Source organism: Pelophylax lessonae, assembly GCF_965119305.1.
Source record: "Pelophylax lessonae genome assembly, chromosome: 5".
Classification (NCBI taxonomy): Eukaryota; Metazoa; Chordata; class Amphibia; order Anura; family Ranidae; genus Pelophylax; species Pelophylax lessonae.
This window is the reverse complement of record NC_138772.1, coordinates 57,867,614-57,893,557: the sequence shown is the minus strand read 5'-3', so window position 1 is coordinate 57,893,557 and position 25,944 is coordinate 57,867,614. Positions and strand designations below refer to the sequence as shown.

Below are 25,944 nucleotides of genomic sequence, written 5' to 3'. Positions count from 1 at the left end.
AACAAATGTTAGTGGTGCCTAAGCGCTTTAAAATGGCGTTACCCCTTCGCAGATGCGGTTTCCACTAGGTGGACCGTACCACCTAAGGTGGATCATCCGGTTTCCAGACTAAACAAGTATACGGTAGTTCCGGTGGACGAGTCTCCAGCATTTAAAGACCCCATGGATAGACAGAATCTCTGTCATGCCATTTACATGTGTTAGCGGGCTCAATATTAGAACCGGTATTTGTGATCACATGGGTCTCAGACCATTACAGAATGGATGAAGTTACTAAAAGGTGACTTGAAAGCAGAGCAGCTCTCTCCGGGTCTGATTGAGCTAACGGACCAGATGGGTCAAGCCCTGCTGTATATATGTGATGCGTGTCTGGATGTGGCTCCTCTGGTGGCCAGAGTGTCTGCGGTGGGGATTGCTATTAGACGCATGATGTGGTTAAAGAGCTGGTCTGTGGAACAGGCCTCCAAGAAGGCTCTTTCTGACCTTCCCTTTACAGGGGACAGGTTGTTTGGATCCTCCTTGAATGAGCTGATAAAAGGCCTTACAGGGTGTGAAGACTACTCCTTCTTCCACAAACATCCAAGAGCAAGGCACCTCGTACCAGACGGGGGCCCTCTTTCACTGCTCATAGGCGACCCTTTCATACATCTGGGTTGCAGGAGAAAGGAGCAAAGCCATTTCCGTCTTCTGGGTGTTCCAAGAAGACGTGGTAGGGAAAGCCAAAAACAGGCCAGTCTGGATCTGCGGACAAATCCTCATCCGCATTAAGGGACGCCCTCACCCATTTCTGGGGTGGTGGGTGCGTCTTAGATTCTTTCCGGAACCATGGACTTCCTTGATTTAGGACAAATGGGTCCACAAACTGATCTGTTCAGGTTACAAGATCGAATTCTGGTCTCGACCCTCAGAGGTTCTTCCTGTTTAATCTACGCCTGTTTAATCTACGCCTATCTAAAAGACCGGTTAAGGGACCAACGAGAGGAGGTAAAAGGCCTGCTGTTGCAAGGGGTGATTGTGATGGTTCCCTCTCAGGAACGCTTTCAGGGATTTTATTCAAACCTGTGTACTGTGCCCAGGAAAGAAGACAAAGTACGTCCAATTCTGGACCTCAAGGCTCTGAACTGCTTTGTGCGGGTACAGAATCCATTAGAACGGTAGTGGCATCTCTACACCAAGGGGACTTTCTGGCCTCTATAGATATCAAGGACGCAAATCTACACATCCCAATCTATGCTGGACACCAGCGTTTTCTTCGCTTCGCTGTAGGAGAGGAGCATTATCCATTTGTGGCGTTACCCTTTGGTCTTGCCTCCGCCCCCAGGGTCTTTACAAAAAAAAGTTCCCTAGTTTCTGTTATTTGCAAAATTGAATAAGCATTTATTTATTTTTTTTTCTTTTTCATTGATGGGCACTGGATGAGGAGGCACTGATATGCTGCACTGATGATGGCCTCTGATCTGCCCCGCTGATGGCCTCTGATATTAGTATAAATGTCCCATGTTACTGGAAAGCCGGTTCTCGGCTATCCTTTCCTCAGACACTGACAGCGCTGTGGAAAGGAAATACTGATAACCAGGGTTTTACTTGTGATCAGCTGTGATTGGACACAGCTGATCACATAGTAAAGAGCCTACATCATCGGCTCTTTACCCTGATCGGTGTTGTGCCGTGCACCTCCAGCCCGATGCGAAGGACGTCATATGGCAACAAGTCAGAACGCCAAAGCTTGGCCATCAATCTGCTATAGGCTTGGCGGTAAGGTTTTAAAGTGACTGTAAACCATTCCATACACCCAGTGAAGTGACTGGCCTCAGGTGATACAGAGATTAAACAAATCCTCCCACGTAAGGTATACTGTTTATCTGCAGTCTTCTCTTCTCTACAGCTGTTCAGTCTAGAATTTTTATAAAGCTTGTCTGAGCTGTCAGAAAAAAATGGGCACAGAGCTGAGGCTGTCAATCACAGACTGTGTGCTGGAGCTCCCTCCTCCGTCACTTTTTTTTTTTTTTTTTCCTCTTGGGGTCAGGAAAAATTGTAAGAAGCGAGTGACTCATGCTGATAGCAGAGGAATGAGGCACCAGACAGAAATGATACTTAGTGCTCTGGATAGATACAAGTCCAACTACATAGGATTATTCTTTGTTCATATTTCGTGGCTAAGGTTTACAACCACCTTAAACCTGAGACACAGATTAATAATGCAGCTCTGCGTTTATTAGATAGAGATATATCTATCTATCTATCTATCTATGTGTGTAACCCCCTCTTAGATAGGTGCTAGGTAGGCAGAGTTGTTTTGGCTCTGTCTGCTTAACAGGAGAGCATCAGGCTAAATGTATGTGCTCCTTGCTTCTCAGGGGGGCAGGATCTATTAGTTAGGCCTGATCCGTGTGTCCAGTGTGTGATTCATTTGGGCTGAGGGAGTGTCCCCACTGTGTCCAATGGGGAGGCACGTCGGACAGTGAAGGAAACCCAGCCAATGACACACAGGCTTTGATCCTATCCCATGGGTTTGGCACAGAGAGTGATGCATTGTGGGATAGGGTATAAAAGCCAGGAACACATGAGGCAGGGGGTCTTTGGGTGGGAAGCCAGGTCCCAGAAAGAGGGTGACGGCTGTCTCCTCTTCTGCAGCAGGGGATGGTGGTCACAGGCAGTCAGCCTGGTGAACCAGAGTGTGTGGCTGAATCCAAGAGAAGCTGACTGGTGGAGTTGGGGGCAACTGTGACTCTGGAAAAACAGTGTCCGTGAGTACAGAGGAACTTGCCCGGGGTCTGCCCAGGAAGGGGACCACTCCAGAGTGTAGGAGTCAGTGGACTGGTGTCAGCTGCACAGGAGAGAAAGGGGGTGCCAAATTAGAACCCTGAAGATAATTATAAGTAGGAACACTTTTTTATTACCTTCATTCAAGTGGCAGAGTGAAGCAGCGGCCTTGCCGCATCCTCAAGTCAGATGTTCTCAATACTGTGAATAGTTACTAGTTGGAGTATCCCACTCATCCCTTCTCCTCCTATCCAAGTTTTAAATAAAACTACAAAACAACATCCCCCTGGACTGATCATTGACTGAGCCAAGGACCTAAAGTGATAAGCTTCTGCAAGCAGTTGCTACGTGTAATCCGGAGAGTGTTATATCCAGCAGTCCTCTAGGGAGCAGTGCTTATATATAAATATATATATATTGTGTGTTTGCTCCTGGTATCCTATGCAGTCCCTGTACAGCAAAATCAGTGTGAGGAGAAGAAGCAGCACAAAGAGCTAATTAGTTCATGTGCTGACAAGCAATATGCAGATAGGAGGAGAGGGCAGAGTAACGGAGAGATGAGCTCATCACTGTGCTGCTTCTCTTCATTGTCCAATCACAGGCATCCTGGGGATCTGAAGAGGGGTTAATGTTGCTGACAATTTGTGTTGCGTTGTCTGCTACGGTCTGTGTTTGGGTGAAACCTATACCCATAGAGCCACTCTTTGCTGTATTTTGGTGTAATTCTCGGTACTACAGTGCATTAGTGTGAATGGAGCGCTTACACTTTGAGACCTTGCTAGAAGCACACTGATGTGTTTTTACAGAAATAAAACTGTGTGGAAGTCTGCAAATGTTTGCTTGTTTTTATGTAGCATAGTATGTTTGGTATGAGGAAGTTGTGCAAATTGGAAAGTACATTTTACTTTTGCGGTTCAATGGAAAGTATAGTGCTTTCTGGTGATCTCATGTTCTGTGTTTGTTGTGTTTTGACATTTTAAATGCACTTCTATATTTTGTGATTTATATTTGATAGAGAGATTTGTAGATTAAGGCCCCTTTCACACAGGTGGACCTTTCAGATCCGCCTGTCCGTTTTTTTTTTTTTTTTGGCGGATCTCAACGGTCCCCCCCATGCATCTCTATGGGGGATCGGATGTCAGCGGAGACATGTCCGCTGACATCCGATCTGATCCGTCAAATTGGACGGATGGAAACCCTATTTTCCATCCGTCCAGCGGATCGGATGAGAACGGACCGATGGTCCGTTCCCATCCGATTTCCCCCATAGGGATGCATGGGGAACTGACAGCTGTGTCTCCGCATATAGCGCGGAGACACAGCTGTCATTCTTCTGCTCAGCGGGGGATCGGCTGCTCGATCCCCCGCTGAGAAAAACGTATTCCGCCCGGACGGATAGTGTGAAAGAGGCCTAAAAGAATATGTATACCCCAACAGTGAACGTCCTAACATGCTCCCTTTTTGTTCTTTTTAAACACTTCAGGACTAGGCCTATTTCTGACACATGTTGTTGTTTTTATAAGTTAAAATCAGTATTTTTTGCTAGAAAATTACTTATACCCCCCCCCCCCCAAACATTTTATATATATATACAATATATTGTGTGTGTGTGTGTGTTACAGAGGAGGTATTTTTTTTCCTAGAAATTTTTTATTTTCTTTATTCTTTTATTTGTAGCACTGTTTTTTTTTTTTTTTTTTTTTTTTTTTTTATCACTGATCACTTTTATTGCTGTCACGAGGAATGTAAACAACCCTTGTGACAGTAATAGGCAGTGACAGGTACACTTATAAGGGCATTTTTGAATACTGACGGTTTTAAAAAATTGACGCCATTAGCAGCCAGGTAAACCAAAAGTGATGTCGTGACATCGCTTCCTGGTTAATACATTGGAGACCCAATCAAAGCTGAACCCGGCTTTGTTTGGGACTCCAACCAGCCGAGCGGAAGGAGGTGGGGGGGGGGGGGGATGTCCCCTCCCGCTCGATGGGATAACGACCGAGTGGCTCTCTGAGCCGCATTGGCTGTTATCTAGCCGACTGCCGACTCCTAAAAAAAAAAAAAAAAAAAAAAAAAAAAAAAACCCAGTACCGGGTTGATGCCTGCAGCCGCACTTCACCGGTGTCGCAAACTCTGACCGAGTGGGGCTAAGCTTTTATGCCATGACCTGAAGGGGGAGCAGCTCCCCCCTGCCTTTGCTGAGCTGGCAGACCTTGGTGTGCTCTATTGACTGCGGTACGGATCAGGAAGCGCCCTAGGATTCCCGTTTATTGGAGCACCTGTTATGAAAGTTGACTTTGACCATGACAAACCCCTTGGCATACCTACAATTACTTCAGACTGATGAGGTTTTTGAAAAAATAGTTACCGAGACAAACCGGTACAAAGAGCAGCAATTAGCTACGCATCAGAACTTTTCAAGATGCAGAAAATGGGAACCAGTGACCAAAGATGACATTTGGAAATTTCTGGGCCTTATAATTCAGGGAGTGGTAGGGAAACCCCTGCAGAAGTGGTATTGGACAACCAATACATTACTTGCCACTCCATTATTTGGCACGGTCATGTCAGAGTACAGATTCTCCCTCATAATGAAATAAAAATAACTCCACTTCGAAAACAATGAAGAATTTGATGAAACTACTCATCCTGCGCCAAAACTAAAGAGAATTTGGGAAGTCTATCAAATGATTCTACAGAATTTCCAAAGGAGCTATGTGCCGGAAAGAGACATCGGCATAGATGAAAGTCTAATGGTCTACAAGGGAAGGCTCAGCATCCAAGAGGGCATGATTTGGCGTAAAATCCTACATGCTATGCGAATCGTCAACTGGCTACATTTGGAATTCAGTGATATATATACTGTATACTGGAAAAGGAACAAAATTCTATCAAAAATACAGCAATTATGGAATGGCAACATCTTCTCTTCTTTCACTAATTGAGCCATTGCTAAATCAGGGCTATTGTGTAACAACTGGCAACTTTTATACATCTCCCATACTTTGAGGTTCTACTGCAAAACAAAGCTGATGGAACCGTTAGGGCTAAGCGGGAGAGGTGCCGCCGATGTTTGGCAAAAAGAAGCTCAAGACAGGAGAAATAGTTGCCTGGCAGAAAGGCAAGATGGTGGGACAAGAAAGATGAGCCGAAAGTTCACTCTTCTCCCCGCCCCCCCCCCACCTCCTTGCAGTCTTCTGGGACACATCACAGGTCCCAGAAGACCAAGGGATCATTCACAAGGCGTAGTGCAACTCGCTCATGTGCAGTAGGAAACAGGCTGTGAAAGCCGCAAGGCTTCACTTCCTGTTTCCCTTACTAGCGATGCCTGCTCGGTGGTTGCTGCTCACGCAGCGTGCGCCTCACCGGCCGGAAGCTACAGAGGAAGCCGTGATTGGACGGCGAAACGCGTCTAGCGATTGGCTGAGCGGACCTGACGTCACTTCCGGCCAGTGAGGCGCACGCTGCGTGAGCAGCAACCACCGAGCTGAGGCTCCATGTTGCTTTTAATTCATGTTTGTAAGTATCAGTCCGTTTTGCTTTAATAAACTTAGTGGAACGTACTTCACCATGTTTGGCCTCTGTTATATCTGAGGCAGTGGTGTATTTGGGTTTTGTGCTGCCCTAGGCAAGACTAAAATTTGGGCACCCCCCCCCCCCCATGTAAATTTGCCCCACTCCTTATTTAACAGATGTGACTCCCTCCAAAATATAAGGACTACAAGTCCCAGCATAAACCCCTGAGATCTCACGAGAGGGGGGGGGGGGGGGTGAGAGGGGGTGGAAGAAAGAGAGAGGGGGGTGGGTTGGGGGGGGGAATTAGAGAGGATGGTGAGAGAGGGGGGAATAAGAGAGAGAGGGGGGATCAGAGAGAGAGAGGGTGATGAGAGAGATAGAGGGGGGATGAGAGAGAGGGGGGGATGAGAGAGTGGGGGGATGTGAGAGAGAGGGGGCATGAGAGAGAGAGGGTGGGATGAGATGAGGGATGAGAGACAGAGAGAGGGGGGATGAGAGACAGAGAGAGAGGGGGATGATAGAGAAAGAGAGGGGGTGAGAGAGAGAGGGAGGGGAGAGAGAGATAGAGGAGGGGTGAGAGAGAGAGGGGGCGAGAGAAAGAGAGAGGGGGGTGAGTGAGAGAGAGGGGGTGAGAGAAGTGGCTCTAGCAACCAGTGGCCAATAGAGTCTCAGGTGGAGAGGGGGTGGATTTTTTGCTGCCCCCCTGCAAAGTGCCGCCCTAGGCCTGGGCCTTGTTGGCCTAGGCCAAAATACAGCACTGATCTGAGGACATATGAAGCAAGCAGGACCATAGAAGGATCTGTGCCTACAGCAATGGCAAGGAAAGCTGCCATAGATTACTAAACAGCTGATGACCTAGCGTGTTGTGGTGAGTACATTACCACAAGGGGGGAGCACACCCACAGTGATTAACACAGAGGATTCACCAGCACTTGAATGGACATTTTATGAATTTTGTTTTTTGCACAAGTCACTAGCACTTTGATGATTATCTAGTTATGTATTAATTCCTTTTTATATGATCAGTGATTTTAGCAACTTGAGAAATTTGCATGTCCCTGGTTCGTATATGGCTATATTTGCACATATTTTTGATATTAATTTTAAGCAGCGCTGCAACACTGGTTTCACATTTTAAAGGCACATGCACTTTATTTGCAGCTAGCAGCTTTTGACACTTTTATATTCATATTTTATTCACTATTTATTCACAGATGGTTAATTTATTTATTAACTAATTATATATTTATTTATTCAAATACATCTTAAGCGCGGGGCCTTTTTTCCGTTATACATATTAGAACATCTGTCAGTTTTTATTGCTGTCTGTGTCCCGTTATGGAGATTCACCCTCTCTTTGTCCTGTTTACTGTTATTATTGAAAGTGAAAGCAAAAAAAAAATCCCAAATTTTGGGTTATCCTCAAAAAAGTAATAGAGGGGAAATCTTCCAATCGGGACACTAGTTCTGGTGACCTTGATGGCCCCAAGGAGTTCCCTTAATTTGCAGGTATTTCCTCTCACTTTGTTTGACTATGGGACAGGAAGAAAAAGTAAATCTCCTCAATGGGACACAAATGGCAAGAAAAAAACTCCTTACAGGGGTTATAACCCTCCCATACTCTATCCAAAATGAACAGACATGTTTACCTATAGTTCTACTTTAACCACTTGAGGACTGCCACACGCAGATATACTGTGGCAGGGCGGCCCTCCTGCATCAACCGCTGTACCTGTACACAGCGGGAGCCAATCAGCGGGTCCAACAGATGTGATGTTCGCCAGGACCAGTCCATCATGCCGGGGAGAGACAGAATGGCGGTCTACCTATGTAAACAAGGCAGACCGCCATTCTGTCAGAGAGGAAGCTGGAGATCTTGTGTTTCTGTTAAACAAAAACACGGATCTCTGTCTTCCTCCAGCTAGGCCACCCCCTCCCTCCACACAGTTAGATAGCACTCCTAGGAGCGCAATTAAACCCTTGATCACCCCTGATGTTAACCCCATCTCTGCCAGTGTCATTAATACAGTGACAGTGCATTTTTTTCTTTAGCATTGATCACTGTATTGGCGTCACTGGTCCCCAAATAGTGTCACTTGGTGTCAGATTTATCCACCGCAATGTCGCAGTCCCATTTGAAAATCACTGATCACCACCATTACTAGTAAAAAAAAAAAAAAAAGATACAAATTCCATAAATCTGTCCCATAGTTTGTAGACGCTACAACTTTTGCGCAAATATACCCTATTTGGGTTTTTTTTTTTTTTTTTTTTACAGAAAATATGTAGCAGAATACATATTGGCCTAAATTTTGTAATAAATTAGATTTTTTTTACTTTTTTTTTTTTTTTTTTTTTTTTTTTATTGGATATGTTTTATAGCTTAACCTGCCTAGCGGTATCCCCGAGCGTGACTCGGGGTGGAATTTCTATGCTGTTATCGGTATCCCCGAGTCACGCTCGGGGTGGATGTGCAGAGCGCGCAGCGGTGTCTTACCTTCTCCTGGCGATCCAGCGATGATCTCCCATTGCTGTGATCGCCAGCCATCTGAGATCCCCGCCGCTTGTCCGTCCTCCGTCGGTGTGATGACTTCCTAGTTACGTTCCCTGCAGCAGCAATGCTGCATGGGAGCGGAACTAGGGAGGGAAATTTGAACGTTGCACAAAACACACACATAACATTTATAATGTGTGTGTGTGTGTATATGTGTATGTATGTGTGTGTATATGTATATGTGTATATATATATATATATATATATATATATATATATATATATATATATATATATATATATATATATATATATATATAAAAAATATAACGCATGAATTATAATCTAATCAATAATATAATTTTATATTATATAATAAAATTATATTATTGATTAGATTATAATTAATGCATTTGCGTTTCAAATTTATCACATCTGGGATGTCTACTAGAGTCTTGTTTTGGTCAGGTTTAAGTCAGTAATTACTAAGAATTGTAGGCCTATAATACATAACGCCAAATTTCCATGAAAAAAATTGTACCGCTTTTGGTATGTAATTCCTGACATAATCATACCGCCAGGGAGGTTAAAGTAAAAAAATTTTTGTTTTTCCCCAAACGGTCGGTCTTTTTTTGTTTTTTATTTATATATATATATATATATATATATATATATATATATATATATATATATATATATATATATATGTATATGTGTGTGTGCAAATTTCAGTTAAAAGTAATTCAGTGCCGTATCGCAAAAAAATGGCCTGGTCATTAAGGGGGTAAAACCTTTTGGGGCTGAAGTGGTTAAGTTGGTGGAAGCCCAACAAGCCAACTTAAGCTAGTCTCGCATTCCAGGTGCAATAAATGGAACTATTACATTTTTTTTTTTTTTTCTTACAGGGCAGCTACAGCCCAAGTAGAAAAGCCTGTCCCCTGCCAGTATGAAGAAGTCTCACATGCCTTGTGATGAGGCAGCAGTAGAGCCTCGTCAATAAGCAAGGAGCATGGGCTTTCCTGATTTAAGGAACTATAGGTCTGAATCAGCAGGGAGTGTGTTGAGGCTCTGCCGAGATACAACCACTGCTTCCGCACAGAGCGCAAAGGTCCTTTTCTGCAGCATGCTGGCAGGGGGCAGGCTTTTCTATTCTGGCTTTTTTTTTTTCTAAAAACTCATTGCACACCTTTTTTGTTTTGAACCTGTGCAGGTTCAGTTTAAATGACTTAAAATTATTAGGAACTTTTTTTTTTTTAACAATTCTAGTTCTATTTTTAATATGTTTCTGATTTCATCTCGGTCCCTGGCATATGAAGATTGGAGACTAATTCCATTAAAGAATTACCGGTGAACTGCAACAAAACTCTTTAATCTTTCCCCCGAGACTGAAATTTCTACTGCATCATTGGAAAAATCTCTCGATGCGTTTTGTTCTTTTCAGGCCCGGCTCGGTGGTTTTTCTGCATTATGTTACATGTTTTTTTTTTTTTTTTATGTTCCATTATTATTTTTTTTGTCCTCCATTCTGTCGAACTACTTTATAAAGTGTTATAATTCACAGTAAATGTGTTTTGCCTGTGTTTGGCATATCTTATACCTTCCGCACAGCTCCCATAAATCGGGGGTATTTGCCCCCCCCTTAGGCTTTTAGCCAGAGATTTGGAATTATAATTCAGCCTGATGTAATTTGCTCGCTTATAACCTATCGCTGTTTCCTTTCTGGAAAAAAAAGACAATCTTTTTAAATTGTCAACACATTTCAGAACTGTCAGAGGAGTTTCTCTTACACATGATCTATGAATTCATTTTTAGACTGCATGCTAATTACAGATGCTGAGCGAGGAGAAAGCGAGTTTTCAAGTTTTAACTTCAACTGCAAACTTTTTTTTCTTTTTTTTTTCAATTTTGGGTAGAGCGGGAAAGGTTAGAATGTATGCTGGGGTTTTTTTTATTCCTTTGTGGGTTGCCCTTGGGCCAATTGCCCCTCACTTCCTGCCATGGTGACCCTCTTCACACTCTGACATGTAGATAAGCTTGCCTCCTTTTGGTCCAAAGAAAACTGAATTTGGGGGGGGGGGGGGGGGGTCTGGTTAAGGAAAGTGTGTGTGATAAGCGAGCATGGCTCAATAGGTGTAACTAAACCAATCTAGTTAAAACAAAAAGTTTAGCTGCAATACTTGCTTTCAGTACTACAGAGCTCCCCCACCCATACTTCTTTTCAGCCATTATTTGTCCTCAGTCTTTGGGTTCAATGACAGCCAGCGACTGCCTTTGCTCTTCCAGGACTGAATGGTGGTCTAGCGGTTGCCCTTGCACTTCCCCTGGGCTGAATGGTGGCCAAGCGGTTGCCCTTGCACTTCCCCTGGGCTGAATGGTGGCCAAGCGGTTGCCCTTGCACTTCCTCTGGGCTGAATGGTGGCCAAGCGGTTGCCCTTGCACTTCCCCTGGGCTGAATGGTGGCCAAGCGGTTGCCCTTGCACTTCCCCCGGGTTGAAAGGTGGCCAAGCGGTTGCCCTTACCTTTCCCCCGGGTTGAAAGGTGGCCAAGCGGTTGCCCTTGCACTTCCCCTGGGTTGAACAGTGGCCAAGCGGTTGCCCTTGCACTTCCCCTGGGCTGAATGGTGGCCAAGCGGTTGCCCTCGCTCTACTAACCCCCTGGGCTTCCCTGGCCTCAATGGTTTGCACTCTTCCCCCCCCCCCCCCCCCAGGGGCTTAATGGCCCGCACTCTTTCCCTGTGCTTAATAGTGGCCACCCTTCGCTCTTTCCTCCAGGCTACATGATGACCAGAAGTCCAATCAATTCCAAACTTTTTTCTTCAAATGACTTTATTAACAGCACTATATATAGCCATTCTTGCATCATTAGTTCCACCAGATGTAACTCCACCCTCAATGCGTTTTTGTTCTCAGCCAGGGTTGGATGTTTAGCGTAGTAAGTGTGTACCACACCATCACTTGTTACACTGTGTAATAATATCATTTAGTTCATCAAAGTAAGATGCCAGGCTCCCCAATGCAAGATTTGTAAAAAAAATAAATAAAAAAATATCCCTCCAAATACACAATGGGGTTGATTTACTAAAACTGGACAGTGCTAAATCTGGTGCAGCTGTGCATGGTAGCCAATCGGCTTCTATTATCAGCTTGTTCAATTACAGTGATTGTAAAGTCTCGTTTTTAAAAAAAAAAAAAAAAAAAAGACATGTTATAATTTTCTGCTCTGAGTGGTTGGTTTTGCACAGAACAGCCCCAGTCCTCCTCTCTGGTCCCTCGTTGCTGCTCCTAGCCCCTCTCTCCTATTGAATGACCCCACAGCAAGCAGTGTGCTATGGGGGCACCCGAGCCAAGCTGCAGCTCCGTGTCCATTCAGACACGGAGCTTAGGTTTGGCCCCGCCCCCTCTCTCTCCTGATTTGGCGCTCTGACTTTGACAGCCACTGGAGCCAATAGCACTGCGGCTGTATCTCAGCCAATCAGGAGGGAGAGTACCAAGTTCCGGAAGGCCGAGGGACTCGTGGACAGAGATGGGGCTCAGGTAATTATTAGGAGGTGCTGGGGAGGATGCTACACACAGAAGGCTTTTTATCTTAATGCATAGAAACCTTCCTGACCTTACAAACTCCTTCAGGCTTTGGCAAAGGTCTGGAAGCTGACTGGTTTCTCTAAAGAGCTGCACCAGATTTTGCACTCTAGTTTTAGTAAATCAACCCCAATGTCTGATGGCTGAAAGGGTTTCCACAATTATGTTTATTACAGACTCACTTTTTTTTATTTGTTTCTCTTGCCATAAGCAGAATTAATGCTCATGTGTGTGCTGATTTTTAATTTTTCACTTTTTTTTTTTTTTTTGTCTTTCTTGTTTTTGTAGCATGCAGCTTCTATACCGGAAGGACTTGTGAAGAGTGTTTGAAGAATGTTACTGTGAGTATGATCGAGGATCTTCTACTATTTGGCTGTTGACAAAATCTGTCTCTGTAGCCTTTGTCTTTCCCCCCTGTGGGGGGGGGGGGGGCAATACATGTTTATGCAACTTCTCCTAAGTGAAGTCATCTTTAATATCGACCCTGGGCAAACATGTTCTTGCCCCCCCCCCCCCCAAATCCACTATTTACAGGCAGCGTGGGCTCAAGGGGCAGCTACTTTGGGCCCTACAACACTGACTGGGCCCTGGGCAGCTGCCCCTTTTGTCCTGCCTTAAAGACAACCTTGTAGTAGAAGACAGGGCTGTACTGTGCAGGAACATTGGCTAACTTGTGCTTAGGGGTATAGCACCAATATGGAGCTCAGCACTGGCCAATGTGAAATGTCACACAAGACTTTGTATGACGGTGGTTTATTCAGCTGCTAGCATAGATGTATAGGCTGTGTTGAGTTCATTATTTTATTTTTTTTTTTTTTTAATTCTTTTTATTTAAAGTTTTTTTTAAAGTACAAAAGAGCCAAGCACTCAGGAATAAGAAACAAAACAAATATGTCAACCCATGTGTAGAGGTAATTTGCCTTTACCCACATTATAAAGGACTAAGGGTCCTTTCACACGAGCGCTCCGATCAGATCCGTCTGTCAGTTTTTTAGGTGGATCTGATCGGATCCCCCATGCATTCCTATGGTTCAGCGCATGTTAGCGGAGAAATGTCCGCTGACACCAGATGCAATCTGCATCCGATCCTGTCTGTGAAATCCGGACGGATGGAAACCCTGTTTTCCATCCGTCCAGGGGATCGGATGAGAGCAGACAGGCGGTCCACTCTCATCCGATTCCCCCATAGAGATGCATGGGGCTCTGACACCTCCCTCTCAGCACACAGAGCGGAGAAGGAGCTGTCACCTTCCTGCTCAGCGGGGATCTCTGTATCGATCCCCTGCTGAGCAGCACGGATCCGCCTACGGAGGTGGACCGTGTGAAAGAAGCCTTAAGATGTGGAACTAGACCTTAGTTTACCAGAGAGCAAAGTCACCTGCATTAACATTAGGATCTCTGCAGCTAATTGGGTACAGGGATCTTCAGCCTATTGGTTTGACGAACCATTGGTGTATGAGGAATACAGTAGAGTCCATTGTCTGTTGCAATAAAGCTTATTTGAGACACCTTAGATCCAGTGTGCAGCTTCCTTTTTTTTTTTTTTTTTTTTTTTTTTGGGGATATAGTAAGTTAGTAATAGAATAAAGATCAACTGCCGGCAGTCTATAGGCAATACTGCTGCTAGTCCTTTGCCCTTCTCCTGCCCACAGAACCTGAGCTGTGGAGTCTGTGGAATCTCTTTACAACGATCTTCACTGCATCTGAGCACCACAAACCAAAAACACCATTTCATTCATTTTTAATATTCAAAGCCAACTCCCCCCGTCCATCCATGTCTCCATGCTTTATTTTGGTGAGAAATCACTTTGAAAAACACCCTCTAGCATTTGTGGCCATGGCCATCTTGAGTAAGGGCAAATGATTAATAGCATTTATTTCCTGCCCTTAGCTCCTCCTCTCCTCCCCTCCTGAAGACTCCTGGGATGTATGACATAATTTGCCTAGGCAGGAAACTAGGAAGTAACTGAAGAAATGAAAAGAAAAAAAGTTTTATAACCAGTAAATATGATATACTTTCCTATTTATCAATACTAGCAGCCTGAGGATTAAAAATAATCAATGTTGATTGGGAGAGTGAATTTCCGCTTTGAATATATTAATGCAAACTGTAAATTAAAGCTACTTTTGGAATCAGCACAATACAGTGAGTTTGTACAAAAAAAAAAAAATGCATGGAGCAGTGCTGTGTAGAAAGTAAGTTTGAGTTTTACCATGCATTTATGTTGATTTGAGAAGTATTCAAAATGAATGTCAGTTTGTATGAGGCCTGATTTGTATTTCTAAAAAAAATAAAAATCTATGACAATTGTTCAGTGAGTGCATGTATATTCATCCTGTGTATGGGACAAAAAAAATAAGTAAATTAGACTATTACCTGTGCTGCTTGAATGCATTTCATTGATTTTTAAAAGGGAAAATATGGCCTTTGACTACTAGATGGCACAAAGTATTCTAGTAAATTCTTATCGCCATCTAGTGGCCAAATATAGCATTTTCCTGTTTAAATCAACCAACATTCCTATTTAAATCATTAAAAATTCAACCAACATTAGAAATAGCCAATTAACATTCTTCCTTTTTTTTTTTTTTCTTGCACCCCACTGTGTATTTATTGAAAGTGGAAGTGTCACCAGGCAAAACTGATACATTTGTGATCTCTTTGTTTGCAGTGCCTGTGGTGTACAACGAATAACACCTGTCTGGAGTATCCTGTGAGGAAAATCTTTCCTCCATCCTCTCTATGTGCCCTGTCCAATGCAAGATGGGCTGCTTGCTGGAGTAAGTATTATTCAAAACATCAAGAGTGCATAAATTTGCCTTGCTGCTGAACTGCTACAGGACATCTAGGAATGGAGAGTTCTTTAAAGCATCGTTCCAACTGTGGGAAAAAAAAATGAAGTCAGCAGCTACAAATACTGTAGCTGCTGACTTTTAATCTATAGACATTTACCTGCCCAGGTAGCCTGCGATGTCAGCGCCCCAGCCATTCACTGTAAGGGAAACCGGCAATGAAGCCAGCAGGCTCCTTACTGCGCATGCGCGAAGCGCGCTGCGTAATCTGATTGGCGCGGCGGGGGGGGGGGGGAGAAACTGGGGGGAACTTCGAGGGACGGCACTGCGGTGCTATCTCCCGGAAGTGGGGGAAGGGTACCTATCAAAAACAGGTACCGATTTCCCCCACCCCCTGAAAGGAGCCAAATGTAGCACCGGGGGGGGGGGGGTGGTTTGGGGGAAAGGAAGCAAATGTGCGGAAATTCTACTTTTGGGTGGAACTCCGCTTTAAGGAGAGCGTTTACTGAGCTTAGTGAATTAGATGAGGCAGTATTCAATGTAATCATCCAAATATGTGCCAGTAAAAATCTTTAGGTGTGTGTGTGTGTGTTTGTTTGTTTTTTTGTCATTTTTGTTGTGCTTGATTTTGCATTCAAATTCAACACATTCAAAAATTTGATAGTAATTCCCCTTTCACACTTGTGCAACTTGAAAGTTGCATGATTTTGCCAAGACTTTGACTAGACTTGAAGCAATGCCTGTGTAATCTTGAGGTCTATGGACCTCAAGTCGCATCAAAGTCAGACCAAAGTAGTGCAGGTGGCTACTTTGAAGTCGCTGCAACTTGAATTTGCACAGATATGAAGGGTATTCATTGGAAATCATGGGGTATGACTTGTCATGCGACGTTGCAGGACAAGTCACACAAGTGTGAAAGGGGCCTAAATTCCCTCCAATCGTCTCTACTTTGTTGAGTCTTTCTCTCTGATATCTGATGCTCAGGTGTTCCGTGCATCACCATGTAGACACTCCCATTCATGTCAATTATGATGCAGTGGCTGCACAGCTGCTGCTCCCAAATTGACATTCATGCAGATGAACTGCCCCAAGAGCACACTGTCTGCATTCAGGGCTGTGCTCCCTCACCAGTACAGATGTCCTATTGGGAGCAGCGGCTGTATCTGTGCAGATGCTGTGTCCCAATTGACATGAAAGGGACATGAATGGAACTGCCTGTATGGGGGTGCACAAAACACCTGCCAATCCCTGTGTGAATAAACATGGCCCTTTCACTAGGGATGCACCGAAATGAAATTCTTGGCCGAAGCCGAATAATAATGAAATGTTTGGCCGAAGGCCGAATACCGAACGCGGTGTTTCGCATTTTTTCCATTTATTTTGCCAATTTTTTGTCCTCTCTCTTGTCCTCTCATGTCTCTCTCTCTCGTCCTCTCATGTCTCTCTCTCTTGTCCTCTCATGTCTCTCTCCCTAAATGTTACTGTAGGGAATGGGATTCAGTGCACACTGCAGCCTTGTACCATAGGGTTAATGTTAGTGACACTGTAGGGATTGGGAAGGATGCTGGGAATGGAAATCAGGAAGCATGCAGGCAGCCTTGTAAATTTTAATTGCAGATACAGGGCACTGGGCAGGTCAGGGTTAATGTGGTAACATCAATTACTCAGTGACAGTCAGTCAGTGTCAGTGTGGACTCGATCAGATTATAGTGACAGTCTCTCATAGTGGTGGTAGTAGGAGGCTGGAGGTGGACTAGTAGGAGCCTGGAAAGGAGCACAGCCGCATACATACATTACTCACTCGTGCACTGCAGCCCGCCCCACACATTCAGTGAGTCTTACTCTCCTCCCTAGTTTTTTCAATGGCACATTCAGGAAGCCAATCACGCCATGAGTAGCGGCACAGCGGAACCAATCAGGTGTGCAGGCACGCGTGATTGGTTCGCTGTGCAGCTAATCACGGCGTGATTGGCTTCCTGAATGTGCCATTGAAAAAACTAGGGAGGAGAGTAAGACTCACTGAATGTGTGGGGCGGGCTGCAGTGCACGAGTGAGTCAGTGTATGCTCACCGCTGAAGTGTCCCGGCTTCCCCTGCCTAACACGGAAGTCTGTGAGTCCTCCTGTCCTCCTCCAAGTCCCTTCCCCCTGTAAATATCGTGACCTCGGCGATATGAATATCGCCTACGGCCACAGAACGATAGTCGATATCATATCGACTATCGTTCAGCCCTATTGTTTGGCACAAAATTATTCGGCCTTTTGACTTATTCGGCCGAACACCGAAAGTGCTATTTTTTCTATTTTCGGCCGAATAATGTTCGGCCGCCGAATATTCGGTGCATCCCTACCTTTCACTTGTATATGCTGTATTACGCCCTTGTGAATGAGGCCTTAAAGTGGAGCTCCAGTTTGTTTTGTGTTTAAAAGTCAGCAGCTACAAGAAGTGTATCTGCTAACATAAACACTCGCCTTTCCAAGGATCCAGCGATGTCATCACCCAAACTATTCTCTCTCTCTCTCGCGCTCTCTCTTTTCCCCAGACCTGGCATTTCAACTGTGGACACCTGGCTGTGACAGCTTGCGGCTTGGTGCTGCATATCCTATATAGTCCCGCATGTCTTCTGGAACATGTCACAGGTCCCAGAAGACTGCAATGTGGGAGTGGGAGCGGGTACCTATCAAATCCACCCCCCCCCCCTCCAAAAAAAATAAAACAGACATGCCAAATGTGACAGGGTGGGGGTGGAGGAGTGCTTACAACGAAACTTCCTATTTTGGGTGGAGCCCTGCTTTAAAGCCTAACTTTGGGCAATTCTTAAACTAAATTCAGTGTATGATTTAGTAGACAATTACTTGGCTTACCCCCACAGCCCTGAAGTCTTTCTCCCTACCAATTTCAGTTGTGATGACCAGTCCCCTAAATCTGCTCTTCCTGCCAGTCCCTGATCTTTGCTAATGGTCTTGCCTAAAAAGCAAGAGCAGTGGTCTCCAATGCGGGGTCCTGCACCATTCAGGATGGCTTAGGACATATTCCAACACTTTTGAGATGATGACTAGACTACTAATTGTTAGGACATGACTAAGTAAGGTAAGTATTAGGCTCCATGCCCACCTGGACGTTTCAGAATCGTGGCAAAACACGGGAAGCGTTTACGATGCCATTACTTAATGGCACCCCAAATGTGGCACAAATTTTGCCATGGATGTCGTGCGAAGCTTGTCGATCAAAAAGGAGCAGGAGTATCTTTTGAGCGACAGGGTCTTGTGTTGCGATGGCAGCGCGATTTATCACGTCGCGAGTGAGGTGCCATTAAGAAGTAGTGGCATCACAAATGTATCGGACTTTTGCCATGATTCTGAAATCGCCGGCAAAATCAGCTGATTCCGCCCACGATTCTGGAACGCCCAGGGGTGAATGCAGCCTTAGCCCTGGTTCACACTGCCGCAACTTGAGAGTTCAAAGTTGCATGAAAAGTTCGCGCCCCATTAATTGCAATGGTCTAATCGGTGCAGCTCAAGTTTTTTTCAGTTAACAAAGTTGTATGCAAGCCGCGGTGAAGTCGTGCTGGGATGTCGGATTCAAAGTCGTGGTAGTGTGAACCAAGGCTTGCACTCTGTTAAATCAGTCATCGTTCATATGGACATACTGCAACATACACCCATGCAGGGGCTGTGTTTACGTACATCCCCTGTTGCATCTCCTGTGCAGGCAGTGTCATTCATGTCAATTAAAACACAGCGGCTGCATGGGTGCGATTTCCTAAACTCGGAGCACCCACATGGATGTCAGATTGGGAGCTGTGTCTGTGCATCTGCTGCATCCCAATTTACATGAATAGAACTGCCTGCATGGGAATTGTGTTTTTAGTTTCATATAAATTACTGTACATGGAAGAATCAGTTTAGTTGTTAGTCTTGGAAACAGAAATCAGGTTACTTTTAAATGTTTGAGTGGACTTCTCAAACAAATGCAGCTGGATACATTGGTAACATGGATGCAATTGTTGTATGTCAGTTAACAGTTGGATCAGTCTATTCTGTAACCGTGGTTAAACAATAGCTTGACCTTCTGGCATATATGACCTATGGCATGTATGATACAAACGTGCCATCTAAAGGGCGAATTGGAGACAGTTTCTCCCATTGACACTCAGTATTGAGAAAGGGGCCACTCCCATGTGGGGATGGTAAACTTTGCAAAATAAAGGGGCAATGGCATATGCTGACAAGAGGACTGTATAATGACTTAACAAGGAAGATCTCTACAGCAAGATTAAGCTATACCTGAAGATGCTTTCGCCTGATCCCCAGCAACTGCTTATAGATTAAGTTTGGGGTCCTCGTTGCCTACGGAGATCACGAACCCACTTTAACCTGAGTTAACTTTTCAGCATATTTTTACTCTTTACAGATCATAGTTTCTGCTTATTTGCTAGGAAGTAGGTAGCATTTTGCTTGTTCTAGGTACAGTATATCGGTACAGTATATCTGTCAGTCTTGTATGTACAGCATTTTTTTAATTTAGTAAAAGTACATTAATACTTTTTAAGAGGTCTAATCTCCCTTGCTTTATTGCAGTGTGACCTTAAAGCAGAGTTCCACCCAATTTTTGAAGTTAGCCCTCCCCCCGCGTATCTGATCACGTTGCCATTAATTATTGAAATTCTTTTTATTTCAAAACTTATAACCTTTTTTTGGCCCAAGACAGGTGCACTTCTGCTGTACCTCACCATGGCAAGGTACGTCCTATCGGGCCGCCCATTGGCTCCTGGGATATAAGTGTCAGCAATCCCAGGAGTCAATGGGCAGCCTCCGCAGTACAAGTGCGCCGTGCTTTGTGCGCATGCGTGAGATCGGGAGGTGCATGCTGGGTAGTCAGCAGCACTGTATCCTGAAAGGCGATTCGAGCGGGCTTCAGATGCCAACACTAAAGATGGAAGCATACTTGCTTAGGAGGTGACTGTGAGTAAGTTGCAGAACTATTTAAAAAATAGGATTCATTCACTACATTCTGTATGCTGAAATGTATGATAGAAGATGCGACCACTGCAGGGTTTTTTATTTAAAGGCTGGCACTCCGCTTTAACAGATAAACGGATGCACAGAGCACCTCACATGGGCATATGCTGTAGCTCACCCCTGTAAACGAGGCCTTATTGCTTCTCTGTGGTCCTTCTTTTTCTACTACAGCTCCTAGTTACATTGATCCACAGTCTTGATGAAGTAGACACAGATCCCTGAAACCTGTTGACTGCCCTAAGGCATATGCACAAGTTTGACATGTTGATTTCTTTGGTCTGTCCACATGCATTTGTAGAGGCTTTTGATGGGAATGGTGGCGCACGTTAGTGTAAGACAATGTACCTACCAAAGCAATAGAAACAAAAAAACACAGGAAAATGCAGATGTACAGATGTGAAGGCAATCTAAAAGCGCATGCTAGGATCTACGTTGGTCTGACCGGATTTCCAAATTGTTATTACACTTATTGGTATATGTAGTACATCACAATTTGCTTCCTCTACAATATAGAAAGAATACATCTGAAAAAATGTGCACATTGGGGGGAGTGTACGGATTTGTCCTGCTTTTAGAGGGCAACTGCTTACGCAGGTCTGCACCATTTATATGCTAATACAGCTCCTAGTTCTTCAGAATGCACTCACTGTATATAAATGACATCTAATACATATGCATAGATCTCTCTTGGGAGATCACGCTATGAGCCAAATGACGGTGTCCCTTTTAAAAGGGACTGACATTAGCTCTTTTCTGATTGGCCTGTTCAGAGCTTTTTAGATTAGCAAGCTGCTACTAACAATTGGCATAATTACAGGGTTGGCACATATAAAATACAGTTGGGATTATGTAAAAGAAGTCGTCTTTATTCGGTTCAGATAAAGGTATCATTGTATCAGTAGCTTATCTAACGGGAAGCTTTTTAATCTAATCGGGATGGTGTGTGTATTCTAATATATTACTTGTTCCTGTCCAGCCATTATAAAAAATATTTCTCTTTCGTTCATGGATGGACACCGCGCTCCATAAATCATAACTACTAGGTTATATTGCCTCCTCCAGGACTAGGACTAGGCAGAACAAAAAATACCCGGCTATACCCATGGGCTGTCTTAAACTTGGTATATAACTCCCCCCTCCCCTCTCTGCTCTAGGTAATACAGTTGTAATCTGTCTAGTCAGGAGTAAGGACCTAGGCTCCTGGCTGGGATCGCTGGTCCCAGGAGGAGACCTCTCGGTGCATGCCCTGCTGTTTGCAGTGTTGGTATAGTGCAGGGGGGTCCCAGTGCAGAGACCGCTGCAGTGTGCTCAGCGGAGTCTCCCCTAAAGTGTTGTACAACCTACCTTTTGGAGGGGGGGTCCCCTTGCAGCCTGCACAGGGAAGATTCTGACAGCATGCTTCAGCATTTGAAGCTGATGGTGACCATTTTCCCTTAGTCTGGCTGGTCTCCGGTTGGTGGCCATGTTTGTGTAGCCCGATGACATGAGGGCCATTTTCCCTTAGTCTGGGAGACACTGGAGACGACCGAAGCCTTGTTGGGATGCCAAAGCTCCCCCTCTTCTTCCCAAGTTTCCTCTCCCTATGCCCGGGGCATATGAACAGGGATCGCATCCATGGTGATGCTGGGTCCGAATTCTCAGCACTCCTCCGATCGGTACGGTGAGTCCTTGGGGGTCCCTTTTTATCTCTTTCTGATAATAGGTACCCTGAGCCTTGGGGGGGGATCCTTTTAGTGGTGCCAAAAGATTGTTTTTATACTGCAAGGTCTTCCTTTCCTTATGGAGCCTTAGGGTCACATCTCCCCCACTGACCCCTTCATGGAGGTGGCAGGTCCCTCGGAACCCCAGCTTCCCATGGTTGCACTGACGGTGGTCCTGCAGTCCTTAGTGTCCCGGGTGGAAGTGGTGTGTGGGCAAAGGCCCAGGAGGAAGCATTCATCGCCTTTCCCTGCTCAGTTGGTCTCCTCTTATTCTGAGCCTGATGCCGCCGTGGACGAGGCTGTCCAGGTGGGCTTAATCTCACACCCCAAGGTCCATCCGATAGTGAGGGGGATTCCTGTATGGTAGACGCACTTATCACTGCAGTGCGGGAGACTTTAAAGATGGAGGATGCGGCTGATGTAGTCATGGACATGGCTGTGTCGTTTGATACGCATAAGTTACCTCGCACTGCAAAGGTGTTTCCTTATGTGCCTTATTTTGACCGGTTTTCCTGTAAGGAATGGGAAAAACCAAAATTACCCTTTGTGGTCCCCATACATTTTGTGCTGTACATTACCCTTTTGAGGAGTCCCTTTTAAAAAAAGTGGACTAATCCACCATTGGTTGACCCTCCTATTTCCAGTTGAGGAATCCCCGTCCTTTAAGAACCGGGCTGACAGGAAAGTGGAGGCTGTGGCATGCAACATTTTTATCATGGCTGGTTCAACATTGTGGACAGTCTTTTGCCTCAGCCCTGGTGTCTCAGAGTCAGACCCTAACTGAATGGGCCAAGCTTTTGCGCAAGGGCCTGGGGGGTGAGCAGGTCCACGCTGCTGATTTAGCAGACCATTTGGCCAATGGGCTGCAGTTTATTTGTGATGCAGCTTTGGATACCGCTCCTGTGCTGTCCAAACTTTCTGTTTCAGCAGTGGTGATTAGGTGGGTGCTGTGGCTTAAGAATTTGGTCCGCAGACCAAGCCTCTAAGAAAGCTCTCATTGATCTGCCCTTTCAAGGCAATCGCCTGTTTGCGTCTACCCTGGATGACATCATTAAGGGTATCGTGCGGGTATAGAGTACCTTCCTGCCATAGTCTAGGAAAGGGAAAGAAGCCTCCTCGCAGATGGGGGCCCTCCTTCTCAGCACATAGGTTCCAAGCATCCTTGGTCTGGTAAGCCTAGAGCTAGCTTCTTTGGACCTGCAGACAAGACCCCTTCAGCATGAAGGTCTGCCCTCACCCATTATTGGGGTGGGGGGACATCTTCACTGGTTTCCAGCCTGGTGGACCTCCTTCATAGGCGTCAAGGGGATCCACAAAATAGTATTTTTGGGGGTACCCAAAAAGGGGGACAAAGCTTGTCCTTTTCAGGTTTTTTTGGTCCTGAGTCTCCTTGTGCGGATTTAATTCCTGCAAAGGTTCAGGTGATGTCTGAACTACCGAAGGTCCCCCTATCCCTGTCCAGGGAAATTGTATACCTAGGCCTGACTCTTAATTCTGACCAGGGTGGTCCTTCCTCTGGACAAACTTTAGGAACCACAGGCCTTGATTCACCGTCTGCTGTCACACAGATAGTTCTCTCTCCCATTTTGCATACAGGTTCTGAGTCTGGTGGTATCCACCTTTATGACAGTTCTGTTTGTACAGTCCTACATGCTGCTCCTTTAAGCAGGTTCGGCTCGACAGGAGGTGTCCAAGGGTCAGGGTAAGGCCAGTATAATCCTCGGCTCAAGCTTCTTCCACAATTCCTGTGAGGAACTAAGAGCGAGGATCTTCCAATCAGTCTGGGGGCCATAAGCGTCCCTTGGGGGCTTCCTCTCAGAAAAGACCAGTTGTCCCAAGGGCTGATCTACCATCCTGCTTTACAGTCGCTGGTTTTAATGGCTTAGCTATTGGAAGCCAGTTACTGAGGGATGGGGGTCTGTCTGGATCAGTGATCTCTACTATGGTAAAGGTCAGGAAGTCGTCTTCCAGCAAGAAATACCATCATACGTGGCAAGCGTACATCTCTTGGTGTGAGTCGATTGATGCTGCTCCTCGATCCTTTTCCGTGGCTCAGATATTCACTTTTCTTCAACAGGGCGTTGATCAGAAGTTGGCCTTGAGTACAACCAGGGGCCAGGTGTCTTCCCTGGTAATCTTCTTTCAGCGAACCCTAGCCACGCACTCTTTAATTTGTACCTTCATTCAGGGGGTTCGACATGTGGCTCCATATGTACGGTCTCTTTTTTTTTTTTTTTTTTGCAGCCATGAGATTTAAATTTAGTGCTTTCTGTTCTCCAGAAACCTCAATTTGAGAATATTGGGGAGATTCCCTTGCCTACGTTATCCTAGAAGGTAACATTCTTGGTGGCTATTACCTCGGCCCGCAGGGTATCGGAATTGGAGGCATTATCCTGTCGCAGTCCCTATTTAGTGGTCTATAGGGATAAAGTGTTTTTTCATCCCTGTCCATTATTCCTGTCCAAAGTTTTCTCTGACTTCCATTTGAATGAGGACATTGTGTTGCCTTCCTTGTGTCCCAAGCCAGCTCATCCCAAGGAATTTGCTTTGCATACCTTGGATGTGGTTAGCGCAATTCGGGTGTATCTGGCAGCTACGGAGTCCATTCGGAGGTCAGACTTGCTTTTTGTGGTTACGGACAGACCAAGAAAAAGGCTGGCTGCTTCTTTGGCTACCATCTCCACATGGATCAGACAGACGGTGACTCAGGCCTATTCCATTAAAGGTCCAGTTCCACCTTTCCCTGTAACTGCGCATTCTATTTGGGCGCTGAGTACTTCTTGGGCCTTCCATCATCAGGCATCAATATCGCAAGTTTGCAAGGCGGCCACTTGGTCGTCAGTGTATACCTTCACAAAATTCTATAAGGTAGATACTGTGGCATCTGCAGATGCTTCTTTTAGCCACAGTTTTGCAGGCTGCCGTTTAAGAGGGGCTGTTCCCTCTTGAGGGGTGTTTTTCTTTAAACTTTTTATTTTTCAGACGGGACTCCTGTGACCCGGTTAAGGCCCCTGTCTCCTGGTTAGGGGCTCTTATGTTTAGCCTTGGGTTATTTTCTCCACTTCCCCATTTTCCTTTTTGGCACTGCTTTTGGACGTCCCAGTAGTTATGATTTATGGAGCGCTGTGTCCGTCGATGAATGAAAGAGAAAATGGGATTTTTGTTTTTTTACTTACTGTAAAATCCATTTCTCTGAGTTAATCGACACACAGCACCCACCCTTCTATGGAGTTTGGATACTTCTAATACTGCTTGCTACTAAACTGATTACCTAGAGCAGAGAGGGGGTCATATACCAAGCTGAGGGCGGCCCATGGGCGTAGTCGGGTGTTTTTTTTTGTTCTGCCTGGCCCTACTCCTGGAGGAGGCAATATAACCCAGTAGTTATGATTTATGGAGTGCTGTGTCCGTCTAACTCCGAGAAATGGATTTTACGGTAAGTACAAAAATCCAATCTTTCCATCTGCCATTGGTAAGCCTGCATTTGGCCAAAAATTGCTTGCTGATATACAGTGCCTTGGAAAAGTATTCATACCCCATTGAAATATTCCACTCTGTCACAACCAAAAATGTAAATGTATTTTATTGGGATTTTATGTGATAGACCAACACAAAGTGGCACATAATTGTGAAGTGGAAGAAAAATGATAAATGGTTTTCAACATTGTTTACAAATAAATATGTGAAAAGTGTGGGGTATGTGAAAAGTGTGGGGTACATTTGTATTCACCCCCCTGAGTTAATACTTTGTAGAATCACCTTTCACTGCAATTACAGCTGCAAGTCTTGTTGGGGATGTCTCTACCAGCTTTGCACATCTAGAGTGAAAAATTTGCCCATTTTTCTTTGCAAAATAGTTCAAGCTCTCTCAGACTGGATGAAAAGCGTCTGAACAGCATTTTTCAAGTCTTACCACAGATTCTCAATTGGATTTATGTCTGAACTTTGACTGCGCCATCCTAACACATGAATATGCTTTGATTGAAACAATTCCATCATAGCTCTGGCTGTATATTTAGGGTCGTTGTCCTGCGGGAAGTTGAACCTGCGCGCCAGTATCAGAAGGTTTTCATCTAAGAT

General features: G+C 45.0%; 1 protein-coding gene across 2 annotated transcripts in view; it reads left to right on the top strand.

Moving 5' to 3' along the window:
* Nucleotides 1–25,944, top strand: part of LOC309556002 (pituitary tumor-transforming gene 1 protein-interacting protein-like) — a 129,632-nt gene that overhangs the window by 17,842 nt on the left and 85,846 nt on the right. For both annotated transcript variants that reach the window (XM_082258255.1, XM_082258254.1), the window contains exons 2-3: nt 12,640–12,692; nt 15,024–15,132. In XM_082258255.1, coding sequence (XP_082114381.1) covers nt 12,640–12,692; nt 15,024–15,132 — 162 coding nt within the window. The remainder of the gene's footprint in view (nt 1–12,639; nt 12,693–15,023; nt 15,133–25,944) is intronic.